General features: G+C 42.0%; 1 protein-coding gene across 3 annotated transcripts; it reads left to right on the top strand.

The window, feature by feature from the left end:
* The first annotated feature begins 862 nt into the window (after positions 1–862).
* Positions 863–11,287, top strand: LOC120045111 (NF-kappa-B inhibitor alpha-like). 3 transcript variants are annotated; one of them, XM_038989997.1, is made up of 8 exons: positions 865–1,006; positions 1,269–1,430; positions 1,521–1,901; positions 1,988–2,105; positions 8,890–9,091; positions 9,215–9,303; positions 9,492–9,737; positions 9,873–11,287. In XM_038989997.1, the coding sequence occupies exons 2-8, from the start codon at positions 1,321–1,323 to the stop codon at positions 9,915–9,917; spliced, it is 1,191 nt and encodes a 396-aa protein (XP_038845925.1). In that variant the 5' UTR covers positions 865–1,006; positions 1,269–1,320; the 3' UTR covers positions 9,918–11,287. The 3 variants fall into 3 exon arrangements, with proteins under 3 accessions (XP_038845926.1, XP_038845925.1, XP_038845924.1); XM_038989998.1 differs by having other exon boundaries at positions 863–1,430; positions 9,492–9,647; XM_038989996.1 differs by having other exon boundaries at positions 865–1,430.
* Positions 11,288–19,931: the final 8,644 nt, after the last annotated feature.

Consider the following 19,931-nt stretch of genomic DNA (forward strand, 5'->3'; position numbering starts at 1 on the left):
GGTTGGTCCTCTTTCTTTTTCAGACTGACATAATGTCCGTCAGACCATGTCATTTTTCTCTCTCTCACTTCTTTCACCTCTGTTGGATGGTGATACTGGAGGTGAGAATTCATTAAGGTGTTATGATTTGAGTGTCTCTCTCATTCATTCATACACACACACACACACACACACACACACACACACACACACACACCTTACTCACCTTCAAACAACCCTCTGCATTCTCTGACACTCAGGTATTCCTTTTCACACAAAATTAACCATGAAATACCATAATCATGTCTTGTAGCATCTTTCATTGCTGAATTTTCTTATTTTCCTTTTGGCCTTTTTCTGAAATTGAATATTTCATACCGTTATTGCATTCAACAAATTAGTTGCAATTAGTAATGAATCCTGAGAAATGATCTGCTTACAGATAAAACAGAGGAATTAAAACGTGGTTTTCGTGTACACCTCTGGCGCCATCCTGTGGATGTGGATACGATACCCTCCTAAAATCCATCTGACTTTTAGTGTTTTTTAAATTTTTTCCTCCAGATCTTTGTTCATTCAGTGATTATAACAGTTAATACAATCACATGAATTGATGGTGGTATCAAGGATCAAGATCATTTGGACTATTATGCGCTTAAGAAGATACACACATATGCAATATAAAGCAGGCTTTCAGGGCAAACCCAGCAATTGTCTGTAAAGTAATATATTTATTGAGATGAATGAAGTGAAAAATGAAATGAATAATGTATTATCTGACTATCTCACTGTACATATGAAAAGGCCATGTACAGTATTTAGAGCTCTGCTGGTAACTAACCAGGTTTCCCTTTTTGTCTGTGGCAGTACAGTAATAAAGGACCAATCGGATATGCAATTACACGCATGCGCGCAGAACCTACTTTCACTGTATTTTGATCCTTCTAACATTAGCCTGGAGAGGCTTGGGAATTCCCCAGGACAACTATTTTAGCAAGACGCCTTGACTTGAAAACAGCTTAAGACGGTAACATTTATTTTACTCCTTAAATAACTTTTTAAAAGATTAACTTGATCAGTTAGAGCTTAGGTGCAGCGCCCTGCGCTGTTTTCTTAGCCTGGTCCTAGCACTTTAGCTTGCAAGCTAGCCAACTGCTACTGTCAAGCTGCCAGCTTGACAGCACAGCTAACGTTAGCTTGTTACTTTTCTTTAGACAGTTTGCTATCAGGCTAGCTACTAAAAGTAAATATACACCAATTTTAACCAGCTGTTATTGCCATTATTGCAGAGGAATCTATAAAAAAAAAAAGGTGCATAGCTAGCTAGCAACGGTATTCGTAATGGCTGGTATTCAGCCCAGGTGCGATTCTGGAAAGCTGCCTACACGGCCTGAACTTCACTTCGGGCTTGAAAAACACGACGCTCTGTGTACTTCTACACCGGAGGATTGGTGCGATTCTGGAAAGCTGCCTACACGGCCTGAACTTCACTTCGGGCTTGAAAAACACGACGCTCTGTGTACTTCTACACCGGAGGATTGGTGCGACAGTGGGCTAGATTGTCTGAGTGGAGCAGCGCTGAGTCTGGATGACCCCTTCAGCAACGAGACATCCCAAACATGGGTGCCCGGGTCCCCTCCGTACACGACCTCCTACCCATCACTGGATGACACTGACAAGCGCCCCATGGACTGTAGTTCACCAGGGGGTGAAGAGAGGTTGGACTCGGCTATAGGGGACTCAATTACAGATGAGACTATGGGGAGTATATCACAGGGGCTGGGGACCATGCACCTGAATGAACCAGTTATCAGTGACACAGTGGATGACAGTGGGAGGCAAGCGGCACTGATCCCAGAGGAGGAAAAACGGAGAAGAGAGATGTTCAACACACTGAACTTTGTGTCTGAGGATGGAGACACGTGAGAAGCCTCTCCTTACTATTCACATGGTGAACAGCAATTTGTTGGCTATTTGTACTTATCTCAAACACCTCCTTTGCTCATAGGGCTCTTCACCTGGCTCTTATTCACGAGCACGGGGCCTTCGTACAGTACCTTCTGGGGGTGATAGCGCTGGACAGGAGCTGGGTGCCTTACCTGGACATCCAGAACCACTTGGGACAGGTAAGCACAAGGACACATAGCTGCATTAGCAACACTGGAGTATTTACGGGGAAATTTGAGACAAAATATCTAAAGAAATTTATTATTGAAGACTTTCTGCTAACCTCATATCAAAATAAAAGTCCTGCAAGTGTGCCATATGTGGAAAAAAATCGAATACAATTGTATTGGTCACATACACATGGTAAGCAGATGTTAATGCAAGTGTAGCGAAATGCTTGTGCTTCTAGTTCCGACAGTGCAGCAATATCAACAAGTAATCAAACAATTCCACAACAACTACCTTATACACACATCTAAGTAAAGTGATGGATTAAGAACATATAAATATATGGATGAGCAATGACTTAGCAGGCATAGGCAAGATGGTATAAAATACAGTATATACATATGGGATGAGTAATGCAAGATATGTAAACATCATTATTAAAGTGACTAGTGATCCATTTATTAAAGTGGCCAATGATTTCAAGTCTGCATGTAGGCAGCAGCCTCTGTTAGTGATGGCTGTTTAAGTCTGATGGCCTTGAGAGAGAAGCTATTTTTCAGTCTCCCAGTCCCAGCTTTGATGCACCTATACTGACCTTACCTTCTGGATGGTAGCGGGGTGAACAGGCAGTGGCTCGGGTGGTTGTTGTCCTTGATTATCTTTTTTTTTGCCTTCCTGTGACATCGGGTGCTGTGTGTGTGTCCTGGAGGGCAGGTAGTTTGCCCGTGGTGATGCGTTGTGCAGACCGCACCACCCTCTGGAGAGCCCTACGGTTGTAGGCAGTGCAGTTGCCGTACCAGGCGGTGATACAGCCGACAGGATGCTCTCAATTGTGCATCTGTAAAAGTTTGAAAGGGTCTTAGGTGACAAGCCATTTCTTCAGCCTCCTGAGGTTGAAGAGGCCTTCTTCACCACACTGTCTGTGTGCATGGACCATTTCCGTTTGTCTGTGACGTGTACGCCAAGGAACTTAACTTTCCACCTTCTCCACTGCTGTCCCGTCGACGTGGATAGGGGGGTGCTCCCTCTGCTGTTTCCTGAAGTCCACGATCAACGAATATCTTGTGGGGGACTTATTTTGACATGATGTAAGCAGAGAGGACGTGGGTCTAGAACAGACACACATTTGGAAAGTCTGTTAAGTAATATGTTCCTTTCAGATATTTTAACAAATTCCCCGGCTTTTAATGACCAACCGTCCTGCCCACTGGCACAGTAAGTTGAAATGGAATTTTATTTAACTTCTGGCTTCCCGAAGACTGTTATTGTGCAACTCAATACAATAAGGAGCAACGCTGTAGGTTAAATCTATTTGAATTCAGTCACTTGACAGCACCCCTTTTGATTTGAACAAAACCTTCTATACATATTTGCCCATTGTAGAAGTGCTCAGAACACTGACTTTTTGGACCTGAATGTCAAAACAGTCAAGAGACAAAGGTGGTTGAAGTTGACCCATTTTGCATACCATGAAACATCCATGTCTTCACCACTGTAATGGATAAACGGTTGAGATTCATATCATTTGAAAGCTTACAAACAGGGTTGTCAAATAGTTTTTATAATTTCTTACAAAAAAAAAATATACACACTACCGGTCAAAAGTTTTAGAACACCTACTCAAGGGTTTTTATTTTACTATTTAATACATTGTAGAACAATAGTGAAGACATAAACTATGAAATAACACACATGGAATCATGTAGTAACCAAAGAAGTATTAAACAAATCAAAATATATTTGAGATTCTTCAAATAGCCACCCTTTGCCTTGATGATAGCTTTGCACACTGTTGGCATTCTCTTGACCAGTTTCATGAGGTAGTCACCTGGAATGCATTTCAATTAACAGGTGTGCCTTGTTAATTTGTGGAATTTCTTTGCTTAATGCGTTTGATCCAATCAGTTGTTGTGACAAGGTGGTGGTGGGGGGGTATACAGAAGATAGCCCTATTTGGTAAAAAACCAAGTCCGTATTATAGCAAGAACAACTCAAATAAGCAAAGCGGAATGACAGTGCATTACTTTAAGACATGAAGGTCAGTCAATACAGAAAATTTTAACAACTTTTAAAGTTGCAGTCGCAAAAACCATCAAGAAACTGGCTCTCATGAGGACCGCCACAGGAATGGAAGACCCAGAGTTACCTCTGCTGCAGAGGATAAGTTCATTAGTTACCAGCCTCAGAAATTGCAGCCCAAATAAATGCTTAATAGAATTCAAGTAACAGACACATCTCAACATCAACTGTTCAGAGGAGGCTGTGTGAATCAGGCCTTCATGGTCGAATTGCTGTGACGAAACCACAACTAAAAGGACACCAATGAGAAGAAGAGACTTGCTTGGGCCAAGAAACACGAGCAATGGACATTAGACCGGTGGAAATGTGTCTGGTCTGGAGTCCAAATGGGAGATTTTTGCTTCCAACAGCTGTGTCTTTGTGAGATGCTGTGTGGGTGAACGGATGATCTCTGCATGTGTATTTCCCACCATGAAGCATGGAGGAGGTGGTGTTGGGGTGCTTTGCTGGTGACACTCGGTGATTTATTTAGAATTCAAGGCACACTTAACCAGCATGGCTACCACAGCATTCTGCAGCGATACGCCATCCCATCTGGTTTGCGCTTAGTCCCACTATCATTTGTTTTTCAACAGGACAATGACTCAACACACCTTCAGGCTGTGTAAGGGCTATTTTACCAAGAAGGAGAGGGATGGAGTGCTGCATCAGATGACTTGGCCTCCACAATCCCCCAACCTCAACCAAATTGAGATGGTTTGGGATGAGTCGGAGCGCAGAGTGAAGGAAATGCATCCAACAAGTGCTCAGCATATGTGGGAACTCCTTCAAGACTGTTGGAAAAGCATTCCAGGTGAAGCTGGTTGAGAGAATGCCAAGAGTGTGCAAAGCTGCCATCAAGGCAAAAGGTGGCTACTTTGAAGAATCTCCAATATATATTTTGATTTGTTTAACACTTTGTTACTTCATGATTCCATATGTTATTTTATAGTTTTGTCTTCACTATTATTCTAAAATGTAAAAATAAAGAAAAACCTTTGAATGAGTAGGTGTTCTAAAACTTTTGACAGGTAGTGTGTCTGTATACACGCACACACACAGTACATTCAGAAAGGATTCAGACCCCTTGACTTTTTCCACATTTTGTTACATTACAGCCTTGTTCGAAAATTGATTAAATCGTTTTTTTCCCGACCTCAATCTACATTGAGCAAATGTATAAAAAATAAAACTCACATTTACATAAGTGTTCAGACACTTTACTCAGTACTTTGTTGAAGCACCTTCGGCAGCAATTGCAGCCTAGAGTTTTCTTGGGTATGACACTACCAAATTGGCACATCTGTATTTGGGGAGTTTCTCCCATTCTTCTCTGCAGATCCTCTCAAGCTCTGTCAGGTTGGATGGGGAGCGTTGCTGCACGTCTATTTTTCAGGTCTCTCCAGAGTTGTTCGATCGGGCTCAAGGACATTGAGACTTGTCCCGAAGCCACTCCTGCGTTGTCTTGGCTGTGTGCTTAGGGTTGTTGTCCTGTTGGAAGGTGAACCTTCACCCCAGTCTGAGATCTTGAGCACTTTGGAGCAGGTTTTTATCAAGGATCTCTCTGTACTTCTTTGCCTCGACCCTGACTAGTCTCCCAGTCCCTGACGCTGAAAAACATCCAACAGCATGATGCTGCCACCACCATGCTTCACCGTAGGGATAGTGCCAGGTTTCCTCCAGGTGTGACGCTTGGCATTCAGGCCAAAGAGTTCAATTTTGCTTTCATCAGTCCTTTTAGGTGCTTTTCGGCCACTAAAGCGAGCTGTCATGTGCCTTTTTTACTGAGGAGTGGCTTCCGTCTGGCCACTACCTTAAAGGCCTGACTGGTGGAGTGCTGCAGAGATGGTTGTCCTTCTGGAAGGTTCTCCCATCTCCACAGAGGAACACTAGAGCTCTGTCAGAGTGACCATTGGCTTCTTGGTCACCTCCCTGACCAAGGCCCTTCTCCCCCGATTGCTCAGTTTGGCTGGGCGGCCAGCTCTAGGAAGAGTTTTGGTGGTTCCAAACGTCTTCCATTTTAAGAATGATGGAGGCCACTGTGTTCTTGGAGACCTTCAATGCTGCAGAAATGTTTTGGTACCCTTCCCCAGATCTGTGACTCGACACAATCCTGTCTCGGATCTCTACGGACAATTCCTTCGACCTCATGGCTTGGTCTGACATGCACTGTCAACTGTGGGACTGTCCAATCAAGTGAATTTACCACAGGTGGACTCCAAGTTGTAGAAAAATCTCATGGAAAATCAATGGAAACGGGATGCATCTGAGCTCAATATCGAGTCTCATAGCAAAGGGCCTGAATGCATATGTAAATAAGATATTTCCGTTTTTTTATTTTTTATAAATTTGCTAAAATTTCAAAACAGTTTTTGCTTTGTCATTATGGAGTATTGTCAAGGGGTCTGAATACTTTCCGAAAGCACTGTATATTTTTGTAAAGTACATTATTTCACCCACCCTGTATTCAAGAGTATGTTTTGTCTCAACTGATGGCGGTTACAACACAACCTCAGATGATGTAACACAACCAACCTCAGGGTCTAAGTAAGCTAAAACATATGGGTGAAAATCGGAGTTTACACATTTTGGGACAATTGATGTTAAAGGTTACATTTTTATTACAAAACATTTTCCAACCCTGTTTGTAAGCATTTAGATATCAATCTCAACTGTTTATCTTTTCCAGTGATGAAGAGATGGATGTTTCATGGTATGGTGGGGTATGCAAATTGGGTCAACTTTGAGCACCTCTATCTCCTGAATACTTTGGCAATCAGGTCCAAAAAGTCAATTTCTGAACATTTCTTCCATGGGCAAACGCATATGGAAAGTTTTGTTTAAATCAAAAAGGATGCTGTGAAAAAGTGATTGAATAAATACACCAGCATTGCTAATAGCTAAGGGTTACACTGCTCTACTGAACCTAGATCTGCCACGCCAGCATATGGGGATTTCACAATGGGGGATTTATTACTGCTAAATAGCTAACAAAATGGCTACACGGACTATCTGCATTGATCCTGACACTCCAACACACACACACACTCGCGTGCACACACTTCATTTGTTCACACACAACACTCCACACATTCATACCTACTCTACACACACACTCGCATACAGTCATCATACTCTGCTGCTACTCTGTTGATCTTATATCCTGACGCCAAGTCACCTTACCCCTATACCAGCGGAGGCTTCTGAGGGGAGGATGGTTCATAATAAATGCTGAAACCATGTGTTTGATGTATTTGATACCATTCCACTAATTCCTCTCCAGCCATTACCATGAGCCCGTCCTCCCCAATTAAGGTGCCACCAACCTCTTGTGCCCTCTCCATATCTAGCCCTACCACGCCAGTATTCCTGCACATTGTAAATATGGTATTGGTACTGACCCTGTATATACAAAAGTATGTGGACACCCCTTCAAATTTGTGGATTTGGCTATTTCAACCACACCCATTGCTGACAGGTGTATAAAATAGAGAACACCGCCATGCAATCTCCATAGACAAACATTGGCCTTACTGAAGAGTTCAGTTACTTTCAATGTGGCACCGTCATAGGATGCCACCTTTCCAACAAGTCAATTCGTCAAGTTTCTGCCCTGCTAGAACTGCCCTGATCAACTGTAAGTGTTGTTGTTGTGAAGTGGAAACGTCTAGGAGCAACCGGCTCAGCCACGAAGTGGTAGGCCACACAAGCTCACAAAACGGGACCGCCGAGTGCTATAGTGCATAAACATTCTGTCCTCGGTTGCAAAACTCACTACCGTGTTCCAAACTGCCTCTGGAAGCAACATCAGCATAAGAATTGTTTGTTGGGATCTTCATGAAATGGGTTTCCATAGCCGAGCAGCTGCACACAAGCCTAAGATCACCATGCGCAATGCCAAGCGTCGGCTGGAGTGGTGTAAAGCTCGCCGCTATTGGACTCTGGAGCAGTGGAAACGCGTTCTCTGCACTGATGAATCACACTTCACCATCTGGCAGTCTGACGGATTACTCTGGGTTTGGCGGATGCCAGGAAAACGTTACCTGCCCCAATACATAGTGCCAACTGTAAAGTTTGGAGGAGGAATCATGGTCTGGGGCTGTTTTTTCATGGTTCGGGCTAGGCCACTTTGTTCTGGTGATGGGAAATCTTAACGCTACAGCAAACATTGACATTCTAGACGATTCTGTGAATCCAACTTTGGCAACAGTTTGGGGAAGGCCCTTTCCTGTTTTCAGCATGACAATGCCCCCGTGCAGAAAGCGAGGTCCATACAGAAATGGTTTGTTGAGATTGGTGTGGAAGAACTTTGACTGGCCTGCACAGAGCCCTGACCTCAACCCCATCGAACACCTTTGGGATGAATTGGAACGCTGACTGCGAGTCAGGCCTAATCGCCCAACATCCGTGCCCACAGCAATGTTCCAACATCTAGTGGAAAGCCTTCCCAGAAGAGTGGAGGTTGTTTTTAGCAGAAAAGGGGCGACCAACTTCATATTAATGTTCTTATTTCTCATGTTCTTATTTATATTTCTCGTGTGTTCTTGTTCTACTTTGTTTTATAGTATTTTTTTTCTTTTACTACTGATATTGATTACTGCATTGTTGGGAAAGAGCTTGCGCACCAGACAATAAAACTTGAAACTAACATGTAATTAACACGTCACCTTCCATTTTCTTGTCCCTCTCAAATCTCCTCCTTTGGTTACTATTTGTCCACTTTTCTTCCTCTGTCAGACTGCCCTTCACCTGGCTGTCATAGTGGACCAGTCCCAGTTTGTGCGAGGGCTGCTGTGGGGTGCTGCGAGTGCTGAGCTCCAGGAGAGGGGAGGGAACACACCGCTGCACCTGGCTGTCAGGGAGCTGAGACAGGACTGTGTACGAGAGATCACCTCCAACTGCCAGAGCACTGACTACCTGCATGTCACCAACTACTCGGGTACACGGATCACCCCGAGGACATGGAGCCAGTTATTTTAACGTTAGAAACTCTGCATCCCTGCTTACCTTTGTTTCTCTATTTGTAATGTCACCCTCCCTTCCGCTCTCTCTTCTCTTTCAGGGGTGAGTGCACTGCATTTGGCAGTACAGAGGGGCAAAGAGGACATAATCAGCATGCTGATTGATGCAGGAGCCAATGTTAACCAGAGGGTGAGTAGCCCACATTAGTTACTGTATCAGACTGATGAAGACAGGGTGGGTCCTCTATGCCCGCTGGGTTCCAACATGCCTCAGTACTTCATCCATCAAACTCATTATTAAAGGTCCCCTTACCTAATGAGCAAGATAATTACACTTAAAGGTTATGATGATGCCTCTCTCCCCTCCTGCCCCCCCAGGACCTGGGCTCAGGCCGCTCCCCTCTACACTGGGCCGTTGAGTCCCAGAGCCCCAGGCTGGTGCAGCTGCTGCTGCAGGGGGGGGCCAATGTAGACCAGCCCTCCTATGCAGGCCACACGGCCCTCTACTGCGCCCTGCACAGGCCCAACAAGGAGGTACAGGCCCTGCTCAAGGCTAGAGGGGCCTCTGACACACAGGTCCAGGATGAAGAGGATGAGGAAGCAGAGGAGAGGGAGAGCGAAGATGTGAGGGTGGTCTGGGGCAGTTACAGTTAGCATTGTACATGTTTGAGCACACATTGTCTATCATGGCTGTAAGTGTTATTATTGGGTTTATGACTCCATGACGATTAACTCTGCTCTTCTGTTTTCCTCCTGTAGGAAGAGTTTGATGACGTTGTTATCAATGGACAACGAGTGCACTAACCATGAACATGGACACTAAGCCACATGGAGTCATGGCGCTGCTGTTGGGCTAAGCTATAGATGTAGATTGTGTGTGTGGTTCGTGTATGTATGTGTGCCTGTAAATTGTATATATCAAGGCTGCTGGGGAACTCCAGTTCTCAACCCAGTCAGGAACTAAGTTGTTCGAATTAGCTGATCACAGTTGTTCCTGCTTCAAATTAGTTCCCTTAAATTGGGCAGAGGGCAAGCTAATATTAGTTGGATCACATGGGTTTTAGTGTCTATCTGGAGCTAAGCTTGCCAAGACTAGTATTGCCTACTCTAAGCATGGGAGAATGATCCAACCATGGACTCAGCTGTGTGCTGTCAAACTCAAATCATGGCCCCGCCCACTAGTGGCCACATCTCTTGTACATGTCCCACCCCACCGTTGGCTCACATGCAACTCCACTGCTCAGATGGGCTGCTGATACCCATCTTCAGGGTAATCTATGGTGCAAAGTCAGAAAAGGTTTTGATGTCTAAATACCCAGTAACACATTGATACTGCAGTGTGCTGTAACACAGACCAGTTGGATTAGATTTGTCTATTATTATTTTTTAAATATGTCTCTATAAGCTAAAAAAATTGCAGCTCGATTAAGTTCTCAAATAACCCATACTGTATGTTTTAAGTTCAAGCTATTGCTAAGGGGCAGATATAGCTGGCATTTGGGGACCCCCCCCCTGTTTGCTAATTGTGAAATTAGGCTATAGATAAGAGATGTGGGTTTGGGATTAAAGTAGTTGGATTATCTGAGATGTTTGCATTATTAACGGTTCAGGGTTAGGGGAAGATGTGAATGTACATCAGGTAGAGGTTAATGCATGCCAAGGTAAGTAGTTCATTTGGGATGGAAAGAGAAAGGAGGGGCAAACTCAACACATTGGTACTAAATCATCTTTGCTTCCAGTTGAAAAATAAATTATAATTCACTTATTCGAGAACCTCTGCAAGTCTACATGAATTGATATTTGACCTATCGCATGGGTAAAGTGATCCAGCTATTTCAGTAATGGATCAATCCCTGAATAGGAGTGCTCTAACCAGGGCCTGATTGTCCCTGGAGTGATGTTGTCATTCAGTCCATTTTATGTACAGTTCACCAATTAAAGACGGAACTACAAGAAGCAAACACAGGGACCCACCCAGAACAAGGTTTGGAGATCCCTGGTCTAAAAGAATCTGGTGTATATTCGCTTTGTGCATTTTGCCGTTTTTGTATTATTTTGAAGGATTGACTGGTGATTTGACAGGCTAGGACGCCTCTGTGTTTGCTCGTCAGCAGGAGCATGGTGTCTACATGATTATTGTAATTAAAACTAAAATAAATACAGTATTAAGAGGCTGTGCAGTGTCTGCTGTTTATTCTCACTGAACACGCAAAAGTATAGATTCCGATTCAGTTGTAGTTTAACTTTACTTCCATGCACTACTTTGATACAGTTACAGCATCCGGAACCCGAGGCTATGTTATGCATACTTTCATGGTTTAACTTGCAAAGAGTTTGACACAGCTCTTAGAGACTTACCCAGAAAAACTGCTTCTATGAAGCATTGACTCAGATGTGTGAATACTTATGTAAATGAGATATTTCTGCATTTATTTGCAAACATTTGTAAAAACATATTTTCACTTTGTCATTATGGGGTATTGTCTGTAGACTATGTCGGGGTTGTACTGGAGATGAATATGAATGAAGGTCGACAATTTCGAAAAGTCCCTTTTTAAACAGATTTTTTTTTAAATTTGGGAACAGATGAAAACGTATTATATAGTTACAAAATATGGAATACTCTGAGTAGGCTGGGCAAACCCCATTTTTTGATTTCTTGCATATCATCAAAATTAATCAATTGCAGCACGTTTTTTGACTCATTCAGCAGTTTTTACCTGCTTAAGTACAATACCATTGGAAATTAATGTTGAAAGTTCTATTAATATTCCTAAAACGTAAATAGAAAATTATGCTTTCGCTGCTTCCCGTTGACAAGACATTTTGATAAATAGACCAATGTCAAAACACAGCTTTAAAAACATCTTAGATGTAAAGTCCCCTATTTAGGGGACTTGCATAGTTCTGGTACCGGTTCCGTTCAACATTTTCACTTATAAATCGACCTGTGAACACCATTGAGCAATAGCCCTTGTTCCCACGGACACAGTAGTACTGTATATTTTATGTGCCTGTGTGAAATCTGAAACAACTTGACGCTGGGATGTCCTTCCTACCGTTTCATTCGCTCTTCCGACTCCTTCAACTCCTGGCTGAACCCTATGTCACAGCCACTGACAAAGCACATGCCTGCAATCCTTTATTGCATTAATAAAAAATAATTCATAGATTTTAAGACCCCAAAAATACGTTCTGTTTGTCATAGATGGAAAAGATTAATATGATATGAAAGGAAAGTTCCTAACGAATTCAGGAAGCCAAGCTAGAGCTCTGTGTGACATTCACAGTGGTGGGGGCAGATGTTTTGATCAAGAGACCTTTAGAAAATATGTACATTTTCTCAAACACTAAACATATATGTATTTTACAGTTATAAGGATGGTGAAATCTTATAGTTTGGAGTTTTATAATTGTATTATACTATATTTAGAAAGAATATGTCATTTTAAGCCTTATTCATACTGTTTTGTTGAAAAGAAAACGCGTCATACAATATTTCACATTTTCATCATATTTGTACTGTGTACTTGAGCTTGTGTCCTCAAAAGTCACTGCACGTCAGCAATTTATAACTATTTTTTACCAGAGGTGAGATTTTAACCTCTCTTGGAGTATGCAGCATTACTAGTTATTGTTCATAGTCCTCTCATTATAAGTAATTACTTTCGGGGGTAACGTAGATTACATTTTAAATTACATGTAGTTACAATTAAACTGTTTTAACGTGTCCAAATCAATAACAAATATGCAGAAATGGTTTGTGATATATTGAAAACCTAAACTGTACTATCTACACATACTGTACATGTGCGAAAGTAGTACTGTTGACCAATCACCGATGAAGGGGCATAGACTTTGGCTACCGAACTTCGACTTGCCTCAAGAAAAACGGCTGTGTGCTCAAACAGCCAGAAAAAAAAACCTGCCGAAGACCAAAACGAAAATAAAATAAATACATGCTCAAACTGTTTAGAGTAGGATGCACACGGTAAAGTTTACTGTATGCCTACCATGCTCAAACTGTTTTGACTGGGAAGCATACGGTATGCTTCCCAGTCAAAATAGTTTGCGCAGATATTATGACAACATTTTGTGATGTTTTTGTTTGTTTTGGTCTTCAGCAGTTTTTTTTTTACAACTGTTCGTGAATTATTTTTGAGGCAAGTCGAAGTTCGGTAGCCGAAGTCTACGTCCCTTCGTCGTTATTGGTCAACAGTACTACTCATAGCAGGAGTGGAAACATAATGAAGTGTTTGTTGTCATTCAACGAGAGACAACTAGTTTTCATGCATTTTTTCATGCTAGTAGATACCATAGACTTCCAGTCATTGCGCTAACTTTAGTTAGCATTGGCTCGCGAAACTACCTCTAACTCATGGATACATACAAATGGTATCCATGAGTTCATCTGACTCTGGAAAAGTAGATAAAGTGCTTCATTGACAAAATCCTGTAGTGTCCCTTTAATTAAAGGATGATAGTAAATGAAGCAAACACGTCTGTGTTTTCAATAATCACATATTTCTTAGTTTAACCATTTTTGAGATTTAAAAAATGATCTTTTGCACAATCTAACCGGGAACAAAGAGCTCCCATAGTGACTGTGCATCTGCCCATTCATTCGACTTTCCTACTCTGAGGGTGGTACTGACTTTCTTTGCAACCAATTATTTTAACTAGATGGTAACTTTAGATGAAGTAAAGTTGTGGGACTTGTTTTAGCTCTTTAAAAGTATTTTTGTGGAATTGGAAGAAGTTTTTTTTTAAAGTTTACTTTACTATTTAAAGCAAAGCAGTTACATATAGTCAAAGTTAAATTTAGTAAAATAATTGGTCAGAATACTTCGATAGACTACTACAGTATATCAACCTTATAACTTGGGGTTGTGGGACAGTTAAATCACCAAAATGTCTGAGCTACAGTTATTGCGTGTGAAAATGGAAAGAAGAAAGACATACAGTTGGACAAAGCAAGCTTCTGTCAGAAGATGGGCAGCAATAAAAGGCAGGATCATGTGGACCACAGAAATAGAATTAATTCCATTTCTATAACACTTAGGAAAGCGAAGCAACTCTGAATCATTCATGCTTTGGGTCTCATCTAAATATATGCATGCTTCACTTTTTTAAAATGTTCTAGGTAAATTAAGTTTGATTTTAGTTGAATGATGATGTAATGATCAAACAGTTTTGTTGGAAATTCATAGGTCTGCTGCTCAAGGTCAGATAGAAACTAACATTTTATTATAGTTTTTCAAGTTAAGTTTTTAATGTAACATGCACAAGTACAGTGAAATGCATTTATTGCAAGCTCTAAACCCAACAATGCAGTAATCAATATCAATGTAGCACTAAAAATAACATAAGGTAGAACAGAAAGACACAAATAAAAATAAGAACATGAGAAAGTAAGAAGCTAGATACAGGGTTAGTTCCAATACCATATTTACAATGTGCAGGAATACTGGAGTGATAGAGGTAGATACACTATATATACAAAAGTTTGTGGACACCCCTTCAAATTAGTGGATTCGGCTATTTCAGCCACACCTGTTGCTGACAGGTGTATAAAATCGAGCACATGCCATGTAATCTCCATAGACAAACATTGGCAGTAGAATGGCCTACTGAAGAGCTCAGTGACATTCAACGTGGCACCGTCATAGGATGCCACCTTTCCAACAGGTCAGTTTGTCAAATTTCTACCCTTCTAGAGCTGCCCCAGTCAACTGTAAGTGCTGTAATTATGAAGTGGAAACGTCTAGGAGCAACAACAGCTCAGCCGCGAAGTGGTAGGCCACACAAGCTTACAGAACGGGATCGCCGAGTGCTGAAGTGCGTAAAAATTGTCTGTCCTCGGTTGCAACACTCACAACCGTGTTACAAACTGCCTCTAGAAGCAACATCAGCACAAGAACTGTTCGTCTGGAGCTTCATGAAATGGGTGTCCATGGCCGAGCAGCCGCACACAAGCCTAAGTTCACCATGCGCAATGCCAAGCGTCGGCTGGAGTGGTGTAAAGCTCGCCGCCATTGGACTATGGAGCAGTGGAAACGCGTTCTGTGGAGTGATGAATCACGGTTCACCATCTGGCACTCCACCGAACAAATCTGGGTTTGGCGGATGCCAGGAGAACGCTACCTGCCTGAATGCCTAGTACCAACTGTAAAGTTTGATGGAGGAATAATGGTCTCGGGCTGTTTTTCATGGCCACTTAGTTCCAGTGAAGGGAAATCTTAACGCTACAGCATACAATAACATTCTAGACGATTGTGTGCTTCCAACTTGGGGAAGGCCCTTTCCTGTTTCAGCATGACAATGCCTCTGTGCACAAAGCGAAATCCTTACAGAAATGGTTTGTTGAGATCGGTGTGGAAGAACTTGACTAGCCTGCACAGAGCCCTAACCTCAACTCCATTGAACACCTTTGGGATGAATTGGAACGCCGACTGTGAGCCAGGCCTAATCGCCCAACATCAGTGCCCGACCTCACTAATGCTCGTGGCTGAATGGAAGCAAGTCCCCGCAGCAATGTTCCAGCATCTAGTGGAAAGCCTTTCCAGATGAGCGGAGACTGTTATAGAAGCAAAGGGGGACCAACTCCATATTAATGCCTATGATTTTAGAATGAGATGTTCGCTGAGCAGGTGTCCACCAGTGGTGTAAAGTACTTAAGTAAAAATACTGTTGAGTACTACTTAAGTAGTTTTTTGGGGTATCTGTACTTTACTTTTTTTTTTTACAACTTTTACTTTACTACATTACTAAAGAAAACAATGTACTTTTTACTCCATACATTTTCCCTGACACCCAAAAGTATTTGTTACATTTCGAATGCTTGGCAGGAAAGGAAAATGGTCCAATTCACACATTTATCAAGAGAACAAACCTGGTCATCCCTACTGCCTCTGATCTGGCCGACTCACTAAACACACATGCTTCGTTTGTAAATTATGTCTGAGTGTTGGAGTGTGCCCTTGGCTATCCGTAAATAAAAAAAACAAGAAAAATGTGGCATCTGGTTTGCTTAATATAAGGAATATGAAATGATTTATACTTGTACGTTTGAAACTTAAGTATATTTTAGCAATTACATTTACTTTTGATACTTAAGTATATTTAAAACCAAATACTTTTAGACTTTAACTCAAGTAGTACTTTACTGGGTGATTTTCACTTGAGTCATTTTCTATTAAGGTATTTTTACTTTTACTCAAGTATGACAAATGGGTACTTTTTCCACCACAAAAGTGTACTTTTGGTCCTATATAGAGTATGTATCGGGTAAGGTGACTAGGCATCAGGATATATGATAAACAGAGTAGTATCAGCATAAATTATGATTGTATGGGAGTGCGTGTGTGTGTAGCGTCAGTATACATGTGTGTGCATGTTATGTTTTGTATTGGACTGTCAGTGTGCATAACTGTGTAGAATCCTGTGAGTGTGTAAAGATTACAAAAATAAAATACAAGGGTCAACTCAGATAGTCCGTGTAACAATTCTGAAAGGTATTTAGCAGTCTTATGGTTTCGGGATAGAAGCTGTTCAGGAGCCTGTTGGTGTTGGACTTAATTAACCGGTACCACTTGCCGTGCAGAAGCAGAGCACAGTCTATGGCTTGGGTGGCTGGAGTCTTTGACGATTTTCCGGGCCTTCCTTTCACACCGCCTGATATACAGGTCCTGGATGGCAGGGGGCTCGGCTCCAGTGAAGTACTGGGCTGTCCACACCACTCTCTGCAGCACCATTCGATCGAGGGTGGTGTTGTTGCCATTGCCATCTCAGACAAAACATTTTGCTCATTAAAATTCCTAGAATGTCTCTTTATAATAATATGTAAACTACCTAAATATTGCTCACACATTATTATAAAGATACATTTTAGGAATTTGAATGAGCACATTTTTTCTGAGCTGGGGTTGAGTGACTTGGGGATTGTGTCAAATATCACTGATGTGGATCAGGCCCTTTAAACAGGGAAATAAAAAAATAAGGGTTAAGGGTAAAAGACTGATGTAATCCTTGGTTTACGCATGAATTGTCGGAGAAATTACAGGAAAGAAATGTAGCTTGGGCTAAGGTTAGACGGACTGATTCTACATCTGATTGGCAGTCCTTCAGAGATTTGAGAAACAGATGTCTATCCCTGGTTTCAAAAGCAAAATCATTATATTTCTTGAATTGTTTTTCAGAGTGGTGGTAATCCAGCCAACTTTTGGAAAGTGGTCAAATCCTTTAAACAAAACTCCACCCCCTCGTTGCCCCAGCAGGTTGACAGCCTCTGGTCTGATGTACTTTGCTAAAAAACATAGGGGCTGATTCACTTGATTCCTTCTTATTGCAGCTCTCTGCCCCACTTATTGCAGAACCACTGACCTATATGTTTTACTTGAAAATTGTTTCTGGTGTTATCTCGAAGATATGGCAAGCGGCAAATGTCCTCCCACTACATAAAGGAGGAGATCCTTCTGACTTAACTCCCGTCCAATTTCCAAATTATGTTGCCTTTCCAAAGTTTTAGAATCCCATATACTAACTTTCAGCAAAAACTTTAACTTCTCCCTCTATTTTTAATGTGCACCAATCCTGTTTTAGATCTGGACATTAACAAGTGTAGCAGCTGAAACTGTGCTATGATGATGTGTTAAATTGTTAAATCATTGTGCTGCCTTATTTATAGACCTTTCCAAGTCCTTCAATACTGTTGACCATCACATTGTTATTCAAAGGTTGACTGAAATAGGCCTGGATCAAGCTTCTTGCAAGTGGTTTGAAAACTATCTGTCAGACAGGACTCAATGTGTGATCTCTGGTGGTGTTAAGTCTAGTTTTCTGGATATCACACAAGGTGTACCGCAGGGGTCGGTACTAAGACCTGTTCTCTTTACTATTTATTTAAATAATAGTCTATCTGTTAAAACTTGTGATATTCATCTGTACGCAGATGACACTGTTATGTATGCCATTGCCCCAACTGTTGAACAGGCTATATTAGAATCTGCAATCTGACCTTGTTACCATTCAGAAAGCCCTGGTTGGTTTAAAACTTGTACTTAATGCGATCAAGACGAAATACATGTTGTTCTCTAGTTCTCGCAAGAATGTTTCAGATGGACTACATATTTATTAATTGGATGTTTCTCCCATTGATCAGGTTCCCGCCTACAAATATCTGGACATCTGGATTGACAAAGACTTAATGTTTAAAAAACATACGGATGACCTAGTTAAAAAGCTAAGATTTAATGTGGGCTACTTTTTTATAAATAGATTGGCTGGTCACGTAGATCAATGTATTACTCCCTTTTTGTTCACAAAGCCCTACTACACAAGCTTCCAATTTACCTAACTTCGTTGCTAACGTATAAAAGAATGAGATAACCAACCCTGTAAACGGGTTTGCTAACTCTTCAGAATCCTCAGATCTTCACGGAATTAGGTGAATCTGCTTTAAGTTTTCACGCTCCACATTTTTGGAATCATTTACAAAATTCATTACATTTGGATTCCCTGGTGCCACTAGGGCATTTTAAAACCCGGATGATAAATGGGTTCGAGGTGTGCAATTGTTTTGATTGATTGATTTAGTAACCTGCTTATGATGGCTGTGATGTTAGTGATGTTCTGGTGTAGTGTACTTGTAATTTGCAATACTTTTTTGCTTTGTGGTCTCAGGGCACCATTGAAAATGAAACCCTGGTCTCAATTGGGCTCCACTGATTAAATAAAAGTTTACAGTAAAATAACAAGCAGTGATACAGCCTGTCAAGATGCTCTCAATGGTGCAGCTGTAGAACTTTTTGATGATTTGATGCCAAACCTTTTCAACTTCCTGAGGGGGAAGAGGCGCTGTCGTGCTTCCTTCACGACTGTGCGTGTGAGTGGACCATTTTAAGTCTTTAGTGATTTGGACAAAGAAGAACTTGAAGCTCTTGACCAGCTCCACTGCAGCCCTGTTTCCTGTAGTCCACGATCAGCTCATTCGTCTTACTGACGTTGAGGGAGAGGTTGTTGTCCCGGCACCACACTGCCAGGTCACAGACCTCCACCCTGTAGGCTGTGTGTAGGTCTGTGGTGATCAGGCCTACCGCCGTCGTGTTGTCAGAAGACCCCCGATGTTGACTACCCTCACCACCTGGGGCTGGCCGATCAGGAAGTCCAGGTTCCAGTTGCAGAGGGAGGTGTTCAGTCCCAGGGTCCTAAGCTTGGTGATGAGTTTGGAGGGAACAATAGTGTTGAACGCTGAGACGTAGTCAATGATCAGTATTCTCACATAGGCATTCCTCTTATCTAGGTGGGTAAGGGTAGTGTGGAGCGCAATTGAGATTGCATCGTCTATGGATCTGTTGGGGCAGTATGTCTGGTGTCTGGGATGAATAACCTTTCAAAGCACATGATTACAGATGTGAGTGCTACAGGGCGGTACTCATTGTGGCATAAAGCTTTAGAGTTCTTGGAAACAGGAATAATGGTAGTTATCTTAAGACACGTGGGGATTACAGACTGGGACAAGGAGAGGTTGAAAATTACAGTGAATATGCTTGCAAGCTGATCTGTGCATGCTCTGAGAACAGGCCCGTAGCCCTGCGAGTGTTGACCTGAATAAAGACCTTCCTCACGTAAACCTTGGAGAGCGAGATCACCCAGTCCTCTGGGTTGGTGGGGGCCCTCAGGCACAGTGTTGTTATTGTCAAAGCATGCATAAAATCCATGGAGTTTGTCTGCAAGAGAGGCATCGTTGGGCAGATCATGGCTGGGTTTTCCTTTGTAATCCGTAATGGACTGTAGCCCCTGCCACATGCGGTGGGCGTC

This window comes from Salvelinus namaycush, chromosome 3 (assembly GCF_016432855.1).
Source record: "Salvelinus namaycush isolate Seneca chromosome 3, SaNama_1.0, whole genome shotgun sequence".
NCBI classification, from domain to species: domain Eukaryota; kingdom Metazoa; phylum Chordata; class Actinopteri; order Salmoniformes; family Salmonidae; genus Salvelinus; species Salvelinus namaycush.

Bases quoted from the DNA above. Each gene is read 5' to 3' on its own strand.
- LOC120045111 (XM_038989996.1), top strand. From the start codon at position 1,321: ATGGCTGGTATTCAGCCCAGGTGCGATTCTGGAAAGCTGCCTACACGG. The intron at 1,431-1,520 runs GTGCGATTCTGG...ACCGGAGGATTG, and splicing joins ACTTCTACACCGGAGGATTG to GTGCGACAGTGGGCTAGATT. The intron at 2,106-8,889 runs GTAAGCACAAGG...TTCCTCTGTCAG, and splicing joins TCCAGAACCACTTGGGACAG to ACTGCCCTTCACCTGGCTGT.